The 18,567-nt window shown below is 60.0% G+C and overlaps 2 protein-coding genes across 6 annotated transcripts in view; one reads left to right on the forward strand and one right to left on the reverse strand.

Annotated features, from left to right (window-relative positions):
- The window catches only part of LOC122895273 (katanin interacting protein), a 173,421-nt gene extending 167,784 nt beyond the window's left edge, over window positions 1-5,637 (forward strand). Inside the window, exons 25-29 of the mRNA XM_044232558.1 lie at window positions 821-960; window positions 2,567-2,668; window positions 3,132-3,292; window positions 3,374-3,462; window positions 4,029-5,637. Of these exons, the coding sequence (XP_044088493.1) occupies window positions 821-960; window positions 2,567-2,668; window positions 3,132-3,292; window positions 3,374-3,462; window positions 4,029-4,087 (551 nt within the window). The 3' untranslated portion in view covers window positions 4,088-5,637. The remainder of the gene's footprint in view (window positions 1-820; window positions 961-2,566; window positions 2,669-3,131; window positions 3,293-3,373; window positions 3,463-4,028) is intronic.
- Window positions 5,638-11,680: 6,043 nt separating this feature from the next.
- GSG1L (GSG1 like) overlaps window positions 11,681-18,567 on the reverse strand; it is a 197,797-nt gene continuing 190,910 nt past the window's right edge. For all 5 annotated transcript variants that reach the window (XM_044233446.1, XM_044233445.1, XM_044233444.1 and 2 more), the window contains one exon: window positions 11,681-12,862. In XM_044233446.1, coding sequence (XP_044089381.1) covers window positions 12,765-12,862 — 98 coding nt within the window. In that variant the 3' untranslated portion in view covers window positions 11,681-12,764. The remainder of the gene's footprint in view (window positions 12,863-18,567) is intronic.

Here is an 18,567-nt window from a genome sequence, read left to right on the forward strand (position 1 = left end):
AAGGCCTGCAGGGAGCCTCCGGTGGCACTGTATTCAACCCAGAGTGTCCTGAATTTCCTGACTGTGGACCCATTTGTTCATGACACCATCCTCCTGGCCTGGGATTAATGATTCTTGGTGGTTTTGATGGTTATTAGTGACTCCTCAGAGGTACAAGGCTTGTTCATTTTCACCGAGCCTGCTCACCTCCATTCTGGGACGTGGAGGTTTTTATACCCATTTTACAGATGAGGAAGCAGGCCCCGAGTTCTGTGACTTGCCCCAGACCTCACAGGTTGGAAGGCAGAGCCACAGCTGGAACTGGTTGGTCCAGATCCGTGATGATGTCCAGCCCTCGAGTAGCCATCACTGGGGTCAGGCTGTCCCCGTGGGGTCAGGCTGTCCCCGTGGGGTCAGGCTCCCGGCAGTGTATCCAGTCCCTGTCTGGTCCCCCCATGCCAAAGCCGTATCCAGCCATCCCTCAGCCCCTTCGCCAAAGGAAAAAACCTTCGAAGTTTGCCCTCCACTCCCCGGAGTGCCAGCCACAAATTTGTTCCTGCCTCGAGACTGCTCTCCTCCAGCCGACTGTCTGCCTGGCCGCCCCCCACCCCTCCCTGGCGCTGGCCACCCGCCCCCCACCAGCCTCGCCGCTCATTTTCCCCAGAATGGTTCACGTGGCTGTCACTCTCCCGGCGGCCCCCGAGCAGCAGACGGCCGTTCTGCCCAACAGCCCCCGCGTCCTTTGAGCCACGCCGTCAGCGCGTGGAGGCTGGTGGCCGGGAGAGGGACGTGCGGCGCCCGACACACTGCTTTGGGTTATGACAGCTTAGAGACTCCGCAGATATTGCCGCCTTCCCCGACAGCGTGAACTCCCTGGAGGGCGTGTGCGGGGACGTCCGGACCCCCGACAAGCTCATCGACCAAGTGAATGACACCAGCGATGGCCGGCACATGTGGCTGGCCCCCATCCTGCCCGGCCTGGTGAGTTCATGGGGGGCCTTTGTGTCCTTGGTCTCGGGGACATGTCTTTCTTCCAGGGCAGGGTACCCAACGCATCAGAATGCCTGCGGGCTATCAGGAAGACGCAGGTCTTCGCTGACGCGTCTTGACGGGCCCTCTCTGGGCCCCAGAGAGAGAAGGGCCTGCGGGGGACCCCGGAGACCCCGTGCGGCAGGCGTCCGTCGGTCATCACGGGCAGCCCTGTCCCCTGGCTGCATCCCCTGTCCCTGCCCCTCCTTGAGGTCACCAGGCACTGGACCCCGTCCTGGCCCTGTCTCTGGCCTATCAGCTCTTCAGGTGACTCCGTTTCCCAGATCTCAGACCCTCCAGCTGCTACTTGTCACTTGGGGGCCTGAGGGGGCGCTTCGTCCCCCCAGGCCTGGCGGCGTAGGTCAAGAGAGGAGACAGGCCGGGTGGAGACGAGGTTCTAGCCCTGCCCCAGCCACATGCTGGGTAGAGGCGTGCAGCGGGCCCTGGGGCACGTGTGTGACCGGCAGAGTGTCTTTTCCCTCCGTGTGACTGCCCAGAAGACAGGGAGGACACGTTCCTCTCCAAACACGGGAAGGAGCAGCAACAGCAGCTCTGCGTGGGAGGTTTCCCAGTGTCTCCGTCCCCGAGCCCCGAGTGTCCAGCAGCTCCCCTGAGACCGGGCCCCACCTGTCTATGGCCATCTTGAGCTCAGCCAGCAGGGGTTACCATCATCTGTCACGTGACTCGGTGAGCGGCAGTTTCTGCAGCTGTCACTCTCCCCGCTGGACTCAGACATTTGTACCTGCTTGAGCCCGTGGGCAGCTGTTCTCGAGGGCTTTTACCATTTCCACGGTACAGCCGGAAGGCCAGCCCCAACGGCAGCACCCCACCCCTGCGATCCCCGACACCCTCCGGGGCCTGGGGCGGAGCTGAGCCCACAGCCCGTGGCCGACACTGAAAGCTCGTTGCTTTCTTTCGTCTTGCCAGGAGCCCCCTGATGTGGGGGAGTCTGTTGGGGCGGCGGGGGGGCAGGGGGGAACGGACGAGCCGCCAGCCTCACCTTACTAGCTGATTCTGCCACTGATCTGGACAGCCCCCTCCCCGCCCCCCCTGCAGAGGTTCAAAGACACAGGCTGGAAATTACCCAGCAGCACCTTCGGGGCCCATCCGCTGTGCTGCTCATTTACAACCCGAGAAAGGACAGATCGGGGTCAAGGCGGTGCTGACCGCCCGGGGGACGGCGCTCCTTAACTCTGCAGCGGGGGGCCTGCCCCCTCGGCCCAGGGAAGCCCCGCGCGGGGTTTCTGGCTGGACCCCGGGGAGAGGGAGGGGCGCACCCATGCTCTGCGGGGATTTAAATCAGGGCCACGCCAGGCCCAAGGAAACAGGCCTCCCAGAGCCGGTCGGCGGATTGTTGCGAATGCAGCCACACGTGACCGGACTCGAGATGGGCTTCCAGGAGAGGGAAGGAGCGGGAACCCCACGCGCTGTGGCCCCCCCAGCTGCCTGGGCGCCGCCTGCGGCGTCCACCGGGCTCACCCCTGCCTGCCCCCCGCGCCCCCTCCCGGCGCCTCTGTTTCCAAACATGCCTGTTCTCCTGAGTTCTCGTCTCCGACAGGTGAACCGGGTCTATGTGATTTTCGATCTGCCCACCACTGTGTCAATGATCAAACTGTGGAATTATGCGAAAACGCCCCATCGAGGGGTGAGAGAGTTCGGCGTGAGTAACTTATCCGCTGGGTTTTTCGAGATAATTGTGCTCGTTGGTAATTAGGCTGCTGGCAGTTATCATTTGTCGCAGTTGGATTTGCTTCTCTCTGTTGCCACCTTAGACACAAATGCCTGGTGCTCCGAGGCAGGGAAATTCACCACCCCACTGTGAACCCCAGACCTGCCCCCGGTGATTTGAATCATCCCCCTGAAAACCAGAAAGTGGCCTTTCTTTCATCTTTTCTTTTCCAAGCATCTTGGTCTAGGGCGGTCCTTCCCTCTGGGAGGCGACTCTAGGGCGGGGTGCGGGAGGCCCCCGGGGGCCGATCCCAGGTTCCGAGGGCCTGAGATCCCAGCACAGGCCAGGCTAGCTGGCGAGGCTCCCAGTGGTAACTCGCTTTGCCCAAGGCCGCAGGAGGGAAGGAGGGGGAACTCTGGGCCCCATGGCACAGCCCCTCCTCTGTGTCCGCCAGCTCCTGGTGGACGACTTGCTTGTGTACAATGGGATCCTGGCCATGGTGGGCCATTTGGTGGGGGGCATCCTGCCCACGTGCGAGCCCACGGTGCCCTACCACACCATCCTCTTCACCGAGGACACGGACATCTGCCGCCAGGAGCGACACACCGCCATCAGGTAAGCCGGACCGTGACCTCGCCTCACTGTCCCTAACGAGGATGGACGGCAAGGGTCGAGCCCTCCGCCTTCTCCCTGCAGCAATCAGGTGGAGGACCAGGACGTCCAGATGATGAATGAAAATCAGATCATCACCAACTCGAAAAGGAAGCAGAGCCTGGCTGACCAAGGTCAGTTTCGCTGCCCCGCCCAGTGTCGCCCGAGGGACTCCGGGCTGTGTAGACAAGGAACCGCAGCGTCCCATACCCACACCCAGCCCTGCCTGCCCCTTGGACCCTCTTCTGTCCCCGGGGGGCTGCGGGGGCAGAACAGGTGCCCTTGCTGAAGCCACCTACAGCTCGGTGTGGGTTCTTGGGAGCCAGGCTTCGCAGTGCAGACGGAAAAGGCTGCGAAGGGCAGACGTGCCGTATGGAAGGGGTTGTCCTGTGCCGTGGGAAAGCAGTGGAGGATGCCCGGGGTGAGGGCTTCCCGGAGGAGGTGCTGTTTGAGCTGCACCCTAAGACGTACGGGGACTTGGCCGGGCAGAGGGAACAGCGTGGCAGAGCCTGCTGCGGGGGTGCAGGGTGGGGGGAGGGCGGCAACAGGTCAGCGTGCCCGGGGCGGGGCTCAGGGGCGGTGCCCTGGGCCGGCAGTTCAGGCAGTTTGGACATCCCCAGCCTCCTGCAAGCCCAGGTGTGGGGCTGCCCTCAGGGACCGAGGCTGGGTGATGGCGCCTCTCTGTCCTCTCCCTTGACAGCCTTACGCCCCAAAACGTGCATAAGCGAGAAGGAGACGGCACGGCGACGGCGGTGCTGACCGCGGAGGAGGGAGCCGGTCCCAGCCCGCGGCCTCGGTCACCCGCCCCCACCCAGCACCTGTGTCTTCCGCCCCCGTCCTCAGCCTTGGCAGCCTGGACTCCAGGGGCTGGACGAGGGGAGTGAGAGCGGACTTGGGTGACACGGCCTCCCTCGGCCCCTCTGGGGTGCGCTCCCAGGAGCCCCAGCTTGGTGCCTCCTGCAGGCTCCAGCAGAGCAGGGCCCCGGGCACCAACGCCTGTGCCCACAAACCCACTGGGCCACCTCAGGCTGGGACGGTGAGGTGGCCTGGGGGGACCTCCCCTCCCTGCAGAGCGTGGCCACCCAGGGCCGAGCGGGACGGTGGGGAGGGGGCCTCAGCCACCAACCCCAACATGGTGGGGGGCACCAGGGAAGGCCCCAAGTGCAGGTGCAAATAGCTCCCCGCCCCGCCACATCCCTGCCTCATCTGGGGGCTGGTGGAGCCGGCTTAGAGGGTGGGGTTGTTCCCTGGTGCCGTGAAAGTCTAGCCAGGACTGCTGCAGCCCCTTCCCCCATCCCGGGCGAGGAGGACGGACCGCCCAGGGAGGTGTGTGTCGCGGAGGGAAGAAAGGGAGCCGTGCGCGCCTGCCGTGCTGCCAGGCCCACACAGGACGGGCGGTGGGCAGCCTCACACCCCAGACGGCCAGCAGGGCTGCAGGCCGAGGACCAGGCCCCCAACCTCCCCCTCGAGCCCCAGGGTCCACCTCCCCTTCCATGGGAACTGGTCCCCTCCCTCTGGTCTGAGCTCGGACTCCTCCTGCTCGTTGCGCCGGTTCCCCGGTTCCTCAGGCGTCGGAGCAGGTGCCCTTGCAGTCACGCCGAGAGGTGCCTGTTGCCCAGGCCCCCTCCCCCGCAGCAGCTTCCCCTCGAGTTGGAAATGTGCCCCGCACCCCCAGCCGAGTGAAGCTCAGAACGTATCTATTTCCATCGATGTAACAAGCTCGGATCAGGGATCTAATTGGTTTCCCAGTGGTGGGTAATTTCTCGTTGCAAATATTAATCCGCTGTCTTCCTGGCGCCCGCCCGGCCCCACCGCAGCGCTGTACTCCAAGTAGGTTCCTATGCAACCGAGAGCCCGGCAAATACTTCTATGAGCTTTGCAGCTTTGGCGGAGCCGCTATGCAAATGCGCTTTTCATTTGGAGCGGGGGGGCCGATGGGAAGATAAGGAACCGTTTCTCCCGCAGAAGATCCATCATCTCTGTAGCTTCCAGGGCCCCCGGCTTCCGTGCTCACCTCCCAGACGTGGCCTCTGGGCTCCCAGAAGAGCTGAGGCCCGGGGGAACAGGGGGCTGATCAAGCTCTTAGGGACCAAAGCCGGTGCCGCCACTTAAAGGCAGCCCGGCTGTCTGTCCCCACACGAGGCTGGGGCACAGGTCAGACCCCCACTCGCTCCCAGAACCCCCACTGCTCTTGATAATGACTGTGGCGCCCTGCCATTGAGGAGGGGAAGAAAGCTGTACAGGCATTAACTGTAAAATAAATTCTATTTTTTTTTCTCCTGCAAAATCAATAAAAGATGTTACTAAGACTGTGGGCCGATGTGCTGGATTGGGGGTCAGGCACAGGCGGCCCGTGCTGCCTCCCAGAATGGAGGCAGAGGTCACTGGAGGCTGGTGGGATGTCCCGGGGCCCAGCCCCCTCTCTGAGCTTCCTTTTCCCCACCCGCAGAGGGGTTATGATCGGGGCCGATGCAGTCATTAGTCCGTGTCCGGCACCATCTCACTGAACCTGTGCACAACCCTTCTAGGCACTATTATGATCCTCCCTTCACAGATGAGAGAATTGAGGCCCAGAGAGGTTGAGTAACTTGCCCGAGTCACGCAGTTTTGGAAGCCATTAGCGCACACATCCCCGGGTGACCACAGGAGAGCTGAGACAAGGTAAAATCCCTTGGGTCTTTGGCCCTGGGGGTTCCCTTAGGCTTACACGGATCCTAGCAGCCGAGCCCCCAGATGCCCAATTCCTGGGCCACTCCCCAGCTTCCTTCAGAGGTGAGCATGGGCGTCTGGGTGCATCAGCCCTGGGGAGGGAAGAAGGTTCACTTGGCAGGGGTGGGGTGCCAGTTCTGGGGTACAGCTCACTGGGGTAAGCAAGCGGGCCCTTCAGAAACCCCATCTCTCTCCTCTGTCCCAGGCAAAGGGGAGAGTCGCGCTGGCCCCCTGGTGTTGGTGAGCCTCCCCAACTTCCCTCCGTGGTGGCATCTCTGGGCCAGCCCCGGAGATGCTGGAGGGCAGGCAAGGCCATTCCGTATTCCTCGCGAGGGCTGGGAGGCCCGGCAGGGCAGCCCAGCTTCGGGGCCATGATCCGCCTCCCAGCCCCCAGCCAGAGCCCTGGTCTGCAGTCCAGGAGCAAAGCCGGCCCAGGAGGACCTGGTCAGCAGCACAGAGCATGTCCCTTCTGGGGGACAGTGGGATTCAGCGACAATGTCCCAGGGTCACCAGACCTTCAAGGATTTTAAGAAAAGCCAGAAATGCAGGTGTTTTATCTATTTTTAGTGGGAAATCTCACTTGTAAATGCTGGCTCAACTAGACCAAGCAAACGCAAGTGAGCCAAACCAGTGACCAAGCCCGCATCACCCCAGCATCCCCTCCCTGCCTGGTCCCCCCCACCAGCCTGTGGCTCCCCGAACGCCCCAGAGCTGGTTCTTCCCTGGGAAGTCAGAGGGAGGGAGGGCATCGTTCCTGGGCCCTCAGACCCCCTGGGGCACAAAGGCAGGGCTCGGTTGCGGTGACCTCGGCATGGGGGAGGTGGCAGTCCCCACCCCACGCGTTGGCCCTGGGCAGGAATTACCCGAAACTGTAATTGTCTTGTCCCGCTGGTGGGATGGGGTGGGTGGGGACAGGCTGGCACCCGGCTTGGGGTTCTGCTCCAGGCCACAGCTGACGAGGGGGCTAGGGAAGAGCGGCCTCTGGCCTCTGTCCCTGGGGGAAGGACCTGCTTCTGTGTGTGTGTGTTCGTCGGTCTCCAGACAGTTCTGCACGGGCGCCACGACCGCAGAAGGCCCCCGATGGTCTCCCCGGAGCCTGCCGAGGCTGTCACCGCACTCTGACAGGTGGCGGCTGCCCCAGCCCTCTGCCTGTTTGCCGCCACATCCTCAGCTCCCAACCCGCCTAAAACCCCCTTCAAAGGAGCGTCTGGTGACTCAGCCTACTTAGATCTGGCTGACTGTAGGGGTCTGGACAACCCCCGTTTCTCTCCAAGAACAGGCAGCACCTGTCCCCGTCACTCATGGCCCCTCTGTCTCGGGCCCTGCCTGTGTCCCCCACCCAGTCACCTGCACAGCCCAGGCGACCTCGGAGTGTGCCCAGGTGTGTGCATCAGGCAGGGGCGGGGCTGTGCTCCTGGCCATAGGGCCCCAGCTGTGCACACTGAGGCTTTCATAACAAAACCGTGTCCTTGGGGCTGAGCTGGGGCTCCCAAGCTCCGTACCCAGGCTCCCCGCCAGAGAAACCCGCCCCACCTTCCACTGGCCCCTCCTGACCTTCGGGCAACCTCCCTGCCTCCGCTGGCTCCTTGGGCCACAAGGGGCACTGGCCTTAGGAGCACAAGTGGAGGTCTCAGCCTCTGCTCTTTCATTCTCCCCACTGCTCGCCTCTCTCCCCAGCCCACCCTGTACCCCCAGGCCGCTCACACTCACTCTGGCCATTTCCAGGTTTGGGGGGGATCAGGAGGGCCCAAGGACGGGGGGCGGGGCGGGCTTGGTGCAGGGACTTGCGAGCTCAGCCTCATGTGGTGGAACTGCTCCCACACAGAAGCCCCTTCCCACTCCCCCTGGCATCCCAGGGAACCCCCAGCCCCCCTCGGCCCAGCCCCTCCTGGCAGAAGCCCACTCCCCTGCCAGGGCTTCCCCATAGGTGGAGGCTTCGCTGGTGTCAGCCCAGGATGAAATGTGTCCCCAAAAGCTATTACTGGGGTGTCGTGGGCTGGGCAGTGCCAGGGACAGGGCGGAGGTCCCACACCGGGATTTTCTGTCTGTCCCGGCAGTAAATCCCCACACGGAGGAGATTGGTTTTTCCTCATGACTGATGGTCCCTGGCTGGGCTGAGTTTGTCCTCAGTCCCGCAGCGGGGCCGTCCGCCCGTGCGGCGGTGCGATCCGTTCCCTGGCCACAGCCCCAGAGTGAGGGGTGAGTGGCGCCAAGCTCCAGACCCCCGCTCAAGCCATGTGCCCCGGGGCCGCAGCGCCTGTGGTTGGAGGTCAGGCGCTTTTCTGACTCATCCGCTCAGATGACATTTCCCCCGATTCCTGCCATGGCCCCAAGTGGCCCTCCATGCCCCCGTCTGTGCAGCAGCAAAGCCCAGACAGGAGCCTCAGAGAACAGCCAGCCAAGCCCTGGTGTGCCTCATGCCTTCACCCATCCCCAGGCTGCATGGGGGTGGGTTAGCTCATCCCGGTACCCCCCGCAGCCTGAGCCCCCCACTGTCACCTGCTAGGACCTGCCACAGCCCCCTCTCTGTTCACCCTGCCTCTGCCTTGCACCCCATCTCCCAGGCCTTGCCCGACACAGCCAGGAGGAACTTGCCATGTCCTCCTCTGAAAATCCTCCTGCCCGTGGTTCCCTGTGGCCTTCCAGGTGACGGCCACACTCCTGGCCATCACCCGCAACCCCCACAGGCTCCAACCCCTGAAGACCAATGGCTCAGCAGCAGACTTCATGCCCTCACCTCGAGCTCCAAGTGCTGTGTCCTGTCACAGCCCACACCCAACATTCCTCTCAACCCCAGGGCCTTTGAACATGCTATGGCTTCTACCCATATTCCCTTGCTGCTTCCTTCAGTCCCTGCTGGTCCTTCCTGAGAGGCCCAGCCTCTCCGTTCCAGCATGAATCGGGCCTTCTCTGGGCCGGCTTACATAGCACTCCTCCCGCTTGGAAGTGATAGTTTTGCTGTTGGAATGATTTGAGTCATCTCTCTCTCTTCACTGGAATACAAACTCCGTGAAGGTGAGGACTGTGTCCTCCTGACCCACCATGGCGGGGCCCCTGCACTGTCGTGCATGGCCCGCGGGAGCCCTCCCCTCCGTGAGAGGTTCATGGACGAACGGGACCCACAGCAGGTCTGTGGCACTCTCGGGATTTGACCTAACTCCACGGCCTCTAACACCTTCCTCGGTCCTCACCTCCTCCCAGGGGACAAGCCTCCCCAGTGCGACAAGGCAGGCCTGGCTGCCGCGAAGGGAAGCCCATGAATCAAGCTGACGCTTCCGTTCCCTGCGGAGACAAGTGTGGCCAGGAGAGGCTGGCTTTGGTGAGGGTGGCGGGGACGAGTGCTCATCACAGCCACCAGCCAAAGAGGCAGGTCAGCTCTACGACTTCCTGAGGCCTGGGCCTGCCCATTAGCCCTGGGCTGGGGCCCCCACGGCTTCCCCTGGGAAGAGGGGGCTATGTGAGCCAACAAGAAGGCACACCCCCACGGCAGGCCCCCAAGCCCACGCAAGCCCGTCCACGTCCCGGACCAGCCGGGAGCCCGTGCTCGGGGCCAGCGGGCACGCACATAGCACCAAGCGCCAACGCAGGCGTGTCGGGGTTGACGTGGACGCAGGAGCCCGGGGCGCGTGGATGCGGGGACGCTGGGTGGGGGCACCCAGACACCTCCTGCCTTCAGCCCGTGTGGTCTTCCCCCCTCCCTGTGTGAAGACCACCCTCCCAGGGACACTCAGCAGGAGCCACTGGGACCAGGCCTCGGGCCGGCCAGACGAAGCTTCCTTTCCCCTCGCTGGCAGCCTCCTTGCTGCTGGCTCTGCGGGATGGGAAGACAGCTGGGGCTCACCCTCTCTGCCCGACAGGTGCCCAGAGGGACGGGAGGACCCATGGATGGACGGATCAGGGGGTTAGAAAGGCCTCCACTGGGCCGTCCGCATACCGTAACCACATACCACTTGCACGATTATTTATTGAGTATTTTTCTTCAAATCAGTTCTTTGTCTTTTTACTTAAATGCCTATTTTGGTTTCGTCCTAAGCAACAGCGTCTGTGAAATCACGACACTAAGGGGCCCCGTTATACAGTTTTTCCTAATACACATTGACATAAACACAACTATTAAAATAGATTAAATTTTTGCCCGTATGTCAATTAAAATCATCTCCTGGACTTTGGTGGTCCAGCCGCCAACTACAGAAGGACCCTGGCTGAGGACTGAGCCTTAGGATGCCTGGTGACCTGGGAACCCAGCCCCAGGGGCCGAAGCCCAAACTCCTGGTTCTGATGTTCGAGATCTTTGCCAGCGGGCCCTGATCCTCCTCCCAGACCCGTCTCCTGCCCCCACACAGTAGGTGCACAATATTTACTGAGTGAATGGAAAATGGATTAATGAATCACTTGGTCAGTCAATGCATGCGTGAGTAAATGAGCACACATCTCTATGTGGGTGTCCCCTGGACCCTGAGACCCAAGCTCTCCGGACCCGCCCCTGACCTAAGCCCGGAATCAGAGAGTCTTTGCCAACTTTCTCTACATGTCAGTCTGTTGAATTTTCATTTAGACTAGCTGAATCTGCCCTCGTTGTCCCATTCCTGCGGCACTGTGTGCACCAGACCACCCTCTCCTCTCCCTCTGAGCCCAGGAGGGATGAGGCGGCAGAAATCCTTCTAGAATGCACAGTGGGGTGCACCCCAGGATAAAGTCCAAGCTTCCTAGGAAAGCTTCATGTCCTTCTGGCCCAGCTCCCCCGCCCTCATCTGCGGCTGGATTTCGCACCCCCTGTGGCCCTCCCTTCTCTCCATACCTACAGTCCAGGCTGCTGGAAGTTTCCTGTAATGTTCTGAGAGTCTCCCTCTTGCCTGACAGCTAGACAACCTTCATGTATTCATGTATTGGCTGAAACATCTTTTTCCCAAAGGAGTCCTCCTGACCACTGCCGCCTCCTCCCTCCCCCAGCTGCCTTTAAGACCCCATAGCCCCTAACTTTCCCCCATTAAGATGAGAGCAAACACCAACAAAGCACTATGTGCCAGGCTCTGTTTAAATGCCTCACATACATTAGCTCAGTTAGCCCTCAGGACAGCTGTACGAGGTAGGTATAATGATTATCCCCATGTGCCCATGGAGATGAGGCACAGAGAGGTTAGGTCACTTGCCTAAGGTCTCAAGTGGGGGGGGGCTGGAATCTAAGTCCAGGCTGCCTGGCCCCAGAGTTGGGCACCAAGCATGCCACACACCGTGCAACTGCCATCTGTCTAGTTCTCTGTCACGCCCTTCTGTGAGGACAGACACCCATCGGGTTGGCTCAATATCTTATCTCAAGTGCTCACGGCAGTGCTTGGCACATAGTAGGGGCACAGTGAACTGTATCATAGGATAGATGGATACATGGAGTTAAATGATGAGGATGGTCATACATGGAAGGAAGATGGATGGACATCTGATATGAGGAAGGTTGATACCTGGTAAGTGGAGGATGGATGGATGGATGGATGAAGGGATGGATGGATGGATGGATGGATGGATGGATGAAGGGTTGGATGGATGGACGGATGGGCGGATGGATGGATGAAGGGTTGGATGGGTGGATGGAGGGATGGATGGATGGATGGATGGATGGAGGGTTGGATGGGTGGACGGATGGATGGATGGATGAAGGGATGGATGGATGGAAGATGATGGATGGATGGATGGATGAAGGGTTGGTGATGGATGGATGTATGGAAGTCTGCAGAACATTCTCCACTTGGGGGAAAGCTCTAGAAATCCATCTGGAAAGGGATGAGTCTTCTTAAAGTCCTGGTTCTGACCCCATCTCTACCATTCACTAGCTCTGTTATCTTAGGCAGGTTACTTCATCTCTGTGACCCTAAGTTCCCTCATCTTTATAATAGGGATGTTTCTCCAGGCACCTAAGCCCCAGGGCTCCACATAAAGGTGCCTCTAGACATGGGGTCAAGGATCCCCATGGGGTCAGGGCAGCTTAAGGCCTGGGCTTGAAGCCCTGTCTCCCAAGTTTCCCACCTGCCTATCCCATCCCTACCTCCTACCTTGCACACTTCTGGAATCCAAGGCAGCATGCCAGCCTGGCTCCACGTGGACCCCAACCCCCCAGACCCAGCTTCCACTCTGGGCACCTCAGTGTCTGGCCCTGACCCCAGCACACTCAGGCTGTCTCACCTTCAGGGTCCTTGAGGACCTGATTGGGTGGGGCCATGGGGGGCAGCCACAGCCCAGAGAGCAACTGGCCTCCACACATAGCAAGAAAACAGGTTCAACAAGCATTTATTGTGCCCCTGCTGTGTGCCTGCTCTGTGCCCACACTGTGGTGCCAGTGCCAGGAAGCCCCGCCCACTCCCTGCCTCGGGCAGGGCTCTGCACCGCCTGGCACCCCCTGAACTTCCCGGCCCGCTTTCCAGGGCCAACGACAGTGTCTTCCGTGGCATCCTGGCTGCAGTGGACAGGGCGTCACGTGTGACGGTGGCAAAAGTCAGGAGTCGCTGTCCCAAAGTCGCCATGTGCAGCCCCGTGCATGCCTGAGGCCACCCCGGTTCCGTGTCCAGGGCCCTGAGCCCCAGGCGGTGGTGGGAAGGGCAGGCCTGTGTCTCCTACACAGGCTGGCCGAGTTCACAGCACACAGGCCAACTCTCCAGGGGCACCAGACCCGTGGTCTTGTGGCGGGGGGGCCGCTTCCGATGGCAGCCTGAAGTCTGGGGGCCACGCTGGGTCTCGGTCACACCCAGTGCCCCAGGACCCAGCACTGGCGGTTCAGCTCGGGGACCTCCTGTGTAGAGCTCCGGGGCCAGGAATCTCCCATGTGCGGATGGTGTCCTGCCGAGAGACGCGCTGGTCAGTACTCCCAGCTGCCTTCCTCCGCCCACGCACCCGCCGCCCACCCACCTGTCAACCCACAGCCAGCTGCCTGCCGCCCACGTCCCAGCTCAGCATCCCGTCCCCGTGAACCCCCCACCCCGACATCCACCGCCAACACCCACCGCCATCCACTTCCCGCCCACCAATGTGCCCACGACCCCACTCCGACACGCTTCCCGCCCACGGTCCCAAACCCACGCGTGCACCTGCCCCAGGTCAACACACCATCAGCCTCCTCCACCGCGTTCACACCCCCAGCGGCCCGACCTCCCGTAGCCCCACGTGCCTGCCTCCGGAAACCCCCGCCTAGCCTCCCACTCACCTGCCCTCCACCTCACCCAACCACCGCCCGGGGCCCGGCCTGCTGCCACGGCCGCGGACGCACCCAACCCGCCAGCCTCCCGTCCCTGTCCCTCCTGTGCCCACGCATCCACCCCGCCAGCCTGTCTCCGCCGCTCCACTTACCCACCCCCAGGCTTCCCCGAACTACAGTGTCTCAAGGAGCTCGGGGAGGCTTAGAAGGAGAACAGGCGGGGATGCCTGGGTGGCTCAGCGGGTTAAAGCCTCTGCCTTCAGCTCAGGTCATGATCTCAGGGTCCTGGGATCGAGCCCCGCATCAGGCTGTCTACTGAGCAGGGAGCCTGCTTCCCCCTCTCTCTCTGCCTGCCTCTCTGCCTACTTGTGATCGTTCTCTCTGTCAAACAAACAAACAAAAAGGCGAACAGGCCTACACGGGGACTGCCCAAAGGGAGTCCGGGCAGCGCCCTGGCCCAGGGCAAAGAAGAGAGACTCCACCACTGCCTGCCGCTGCCCGCTGCTCTTGGGAGCCTGGGCAAGCAGAAGGGCTGGGAGCTGGTCCTCGTCCAACATGCCGACCCCCGTCTCCCTGGGTTCCCGGAAGCCTGCTCCCTGCCGTCACTCAAATGCCTCCTTAACATCTCCGACACACAGGAGCGGTGTCCAGCCCCACGCCGCGACCTGCTAACACGTCCTTGTACCTGCTGTAAATCAAACCCTCAGGGCCTGGCTCACATCTCCCCTCCTACAGGAAGCACCTCAAGTCTTGTGGAGACCCTTGGCAGTTTCCCTCATCGTGGAGCACCTGCCCCAGTGGGACTCTCCAGCTTGGCCGTCAGACCACGAGCCAAGGAGAATGATGGCTTGACCCGAGACAGAAGTTCGACGGCGGATCAGGGGAGGTGGAAGCAGAGAGAGAAACAGAGGGAAGAGAGACGGGTGCGGTGGGTGGGCTGGGGGGCCAGGGAGAAAACCAACAGCCACCTAGCATTCAAGGTCTCTACCCTACTTGATTCTAGCCTCACACGCCTGTGAAGTAGCTAGCACCCATTTTACAGATGAGGGAATGGACGCTCAGCGAGCATAAGCAGCTGATTGACTCTTCCTGACCCCACACTTCCTCATTAGAGACATGTGTTCCAAGTCTTTAATGACGCTCTAATGGAGGCTCAGATATTCTTGTCGTCCTTTGGGGCCAGGCAGGTTCTTTGTAGCCAGCCCCACTGAGGTGGGAATTCCTGGTGAAGCCAAGCCCTTGCTTGCATACCTCTAAAGACAGACGGCTCACTACCCTTCCTCCACCCCCAAAGCAGCTCTTCCACAAGGCAAAGCCTGGAAAGCCACGGGCAGAGGGGAGGACGGCTGTGCTGATTTGGAGGGTGGCCGTGGGGGGTTTTGTGCTTTGATGTTTTTTTCTGCCTTGGATATTCTTTAATGTTAGCACTTCACTAATTTTAGTGTATTTTTTAAAGGGTGGGAAATAATTGGCAAACATTCTGGAACCATTTGGCCTCGGGAAAAATGTTTGTTTTGGCCCCAGCCACTGAAACGGTTGCATTCTTTGGAAATGAATGCTGCCAAGATCTAGGTGTTTGGATTAAAAAAAAAAAAAATCTAGGAGCAAATATTTGATTGCAGAAAGGTTTGATTCTTTTTCTAAATGAATATTTAGAAGTGATCGTAGCTGCTCCCACCATTGCCAACGGGGCCAACCCCGGAGCGTCTGCTGGACAGAGAGAAAGAGATCACGCATTTTGATGGGGGAGGAAAGGCCACGATCCTTCCTTGAGTCAAGCTCAGGCTGCTTGTCACCTGGATCCAGAGGTGGGTTTGTCACTGAGGACTGGAAGCCTCTTTTTTGCTTTGGCCTCCCGGGAGGGGCTTGGGGCCCAGAGCCATTTGTAGTGGAGAGTCAGGAGCTCTGTCCCCCTGCATGAGGAGTGCCTCCCAGGCCACCACCACCCGGAGCACTTTCCCTCTTCCAGTGTCTTTACTTTGGGGCTAGTCACTAGCTGGCGGGGGTGGGGGGAGGGAGGGGGAAGCCCTTGATGCCATAGATTGGAGAAAAACACCTCAGGAGGTCTACGGGGCCCGATCAAATGACATAAATCGGCGAAGCAGCCAGAAGCAACCTTTCTTCAGCTCTGGCCAATTGTTGCCATGGAGAATGTGCGCTCAGATCTTCCAGAAAGTTCAGGAAAACTGAAAATCAGAATTTCAAAATAAAATCTCCTAGGCTTTCAATACGGACATTTACATTTTAACACGTTTACAGCCGTCTGTGGGCTAAGTAGCACCTCTCCGGCTGGCCAGTTCTGACCTCTCCTTCCCAGCCTGCATCCTTGTCCCATGACTCTGTGCAGTGGCTTCACACATTCTGGTCCCTCGGCCTGATGCCCTTCCCTGCTGTTTCCTGGTTACTGAGTCTCCCACTAGTCTTTCAAAGGCACCCCCTCTGGGAAGCCTCCCACGACCTCACAGGCACTGCTCCCCGCATGGCTGCACAACAGGCTGCTGATCTCTCTCTCCCCCTGGGCTTGTCACTTTGTGTTGTGAGGGTCTCCCCAGCTAACCCCAGTGCAGGTGGGGACTGAGTCTACTTTCATCCCAGAGCCTTGGCCCCCAGCACCCGGCCAGGCACACAGCAAGGGACAAGTGAAGAAACCAGGCAGGGGGAGGACGGAGTAATTCCAAAGCTTGGAGACTGAGCTCTGCCTGCCCCTCCTGGTCTGAGATTCTGTACATGATGCGAGGCTCCTCGGTCAGTCTCTCCTGTGGATACAGGCTTAGGGGGCAGAACTCTAATTGCCGTCTTGCCGTCAAAGTTTCCAATCCAGGCTCCACTGATTATAAGCTGTGTCTGTTAGTCTTCTTTTCTTTCTTTCTTTCTTTTTTTTTTTTTAAGCTGTGTGACTGTTGACCAGCACCTTCTCCTCTCTGAACCTGCAACAAAGGTGAGTTACAAAGGTTCAGCAGGCCCAGCCGGCCCCCAGCTAAAAGTCCATCCTATCCGACTTCAGACTGACACAGTAATAGCAAAATGCCTATGTGGGAGAGGGTTGGAGTCAAGCACCTCTCTTCACAGATGGGGAGCCACAGCCCCAGGGTGGGGAGAGATCTGTCCAAGGTGCCACTCAGAGGGTGGAGAGCAAGCGCAGTGTCTTAAATTCCCTTGGAAGCAGCCAGGCTTAGCAGAGTATGCGGCCCAAATGAACATGAACGCATTTAATGTCCTGTCTCTTCCGTCCTCATTTCTCCGTCATTCGGTGGGAAATCGCTGTCATGAACTCCCCCAGGGCACCAGGATCCCAGGAGATCAGCTTTCGGCTCTGCTGAATGGCATGCAGTCACATCCTCTGTTCCGGAATGGATTCACTGAGTCGGAAGGGCCCTTCAAAGCCAAGTCTGCCAGTGCCACCGCAAATGTGTCGAAGGGGGAACGGGGGCACTCACAGGGGATGGAACTTGTCCGAGGCGCTCTGAAGCTGGTGAAGGAACTGATGACGGTGGGCACGTGGCTGGTGCTGGTGTTTCTGACCCCAAGGCAGCCCAGCCCGACCTGGCACCGGAGAGACAGGGGACGGCCAACCCCCCTGCCCGGCCTCACATGCGCTATCCAAGGTGCTGACGCCCTCTCTTGAGGATTCTCTGGTCCAGCCAGACCCTACTGTCTCGCTGCCCCAATTCTTTCCTCTAGAAAGAGAGGGAATGAGGGAGAAATGAATGAAGGTTGGCCCTGAGGCGTCTGGCTTTGGAGACCCTTCAGCTAGTGACACCCTTGTCCCTTTTCAACTCCTAAAATGTCACCACCTTGGCGAGGGCCCCAGGGCTGCTTCTCCAAGTCAACCCCACTCTGCAGATCTGTATCCCAAGGGCAGGCACTTCAGAGACTCTGGCATATTTGGGAATAGCCATGTACTCGATTCCTCCCGGTTCCCCTACGAGGCTGTACATAACGTGGGACACAGATTAGCTGAGCTGCTCCTTGTTGCTGTGTCCCTAGCGCCTCGCTGAATTCCACACACACTGATCATCTGTTAAATGAATGAACAAGGAAGGATGTGGGAAGAAGGGCAGGTGTGCGTGAGAGCCGTGTGGAAGAGAGGCTGGGTTTTGTGGTCTACCCTATGGATCGCTTGTCTTAGGAGATCAAACGGGGGCCGCCCCAGGCTTGTCCTGGCTGGAGTCCATCTTCTGGCGACCCCACGAGCTGCTCATCTGTTTTCGGGCTCAGGGTCAGGCTGAGGCCACTTGACCTGCCACCCATCGCAGGACCTCGGACTCCTTTACTCTCTTATGAAACGCTTTTTGGGTTCCTACTGTGTGCCCGCCTCCACCGTGGATGCTGGGTCTGCAGACAGGAGTGAGACACCTGCCATTGTCTGTGAGTGAGACAGACGCGTAAGGCGGAAATGACGAGAGCACACAGCCCTTACCGTGTGCCAGGAGCCGCTCACGTGCCTCATGGGCACTGGCCCATTTAATCCTCAGAAGTCTGAGTGAGGTGCCATTACTGTGCCCATTTGATAGACAAGGAAAGCGAGGCCAGGACAGGTTACGTCAGCACAGTCTCACTGCCAGATTTGAACCCAGGCAGCCTCCAAAGGCCCAGGCTCGTAACCACCATAAAACCCCACCTTCTAGACAATGCAGAGATGAACGTGACCAGCATGGCAGAGGGGGAAGGCGGGGCTGGCGGCCATGCCCCGGACATTTGAACTAGACTTAGAAAGCACTGTGAAGCTCACAGTTCCACAAGTAGGGTTCGTTTCTTGCCCAGTGGAGGAAGGAAGGGGGCAGGTTTTTTCAGGCAGAAGGAACAAAGTGTGAAATGGGTTCTTGGCAGGTAAATGAGGTTTTCAGGAGGTGTGAAAAACCTAGCACCGTTGGTGGCCGGGGGAGGCGAGGTCTGTGCGGCTGGAAAGCAGGGCACACGCGGCGGGCGGAGCGGGGGTTGGGGGACTACGGGCGCCTGCGGGGGAAAGGCCCAGCTGCGCCCTCCGGGCGACGGGGGTCCATCCCACACCTGGGATTTGCACCTGAGCATCAGACTTACCCGATGTGGATCCCTCGGCCCTGCCCCAACCCAAGGAGTTGGAATTTCCGGGGAAATCTGTATTTTAACAACTGCCCCCCACGTGTTTCTGGGCAAAAGAAACGGTCACAGAGAAGAACAAAAGCACAGTAAGTTGTCCGGATTTGTGACCCAAGACAAATGACCTGGTTTCTCCTACCCTAAGTGTCTTTTCCCGTAAAACGGAAATAGTCGTCAGAGTAACTACCGCAAGGGGATGGAGGACACTAAGTCATTCGCTGGACACACACTGATGGCCCACTGTGGGCCAGGCCCTGGGGTGGCCACACAG

This window comes from Neovison vison, chromosome 14, assembly GCF_020171115.1.
Source record: "Neovison vison isolate M4711 chromosome 14, ASM_NN_V1, whole genome shotgun sequence".
NCBI lineage: Eukaryota > Metazoa > Chordata > Mammalia > Carnivora > Mustelidae > Neogale > Neogale vison.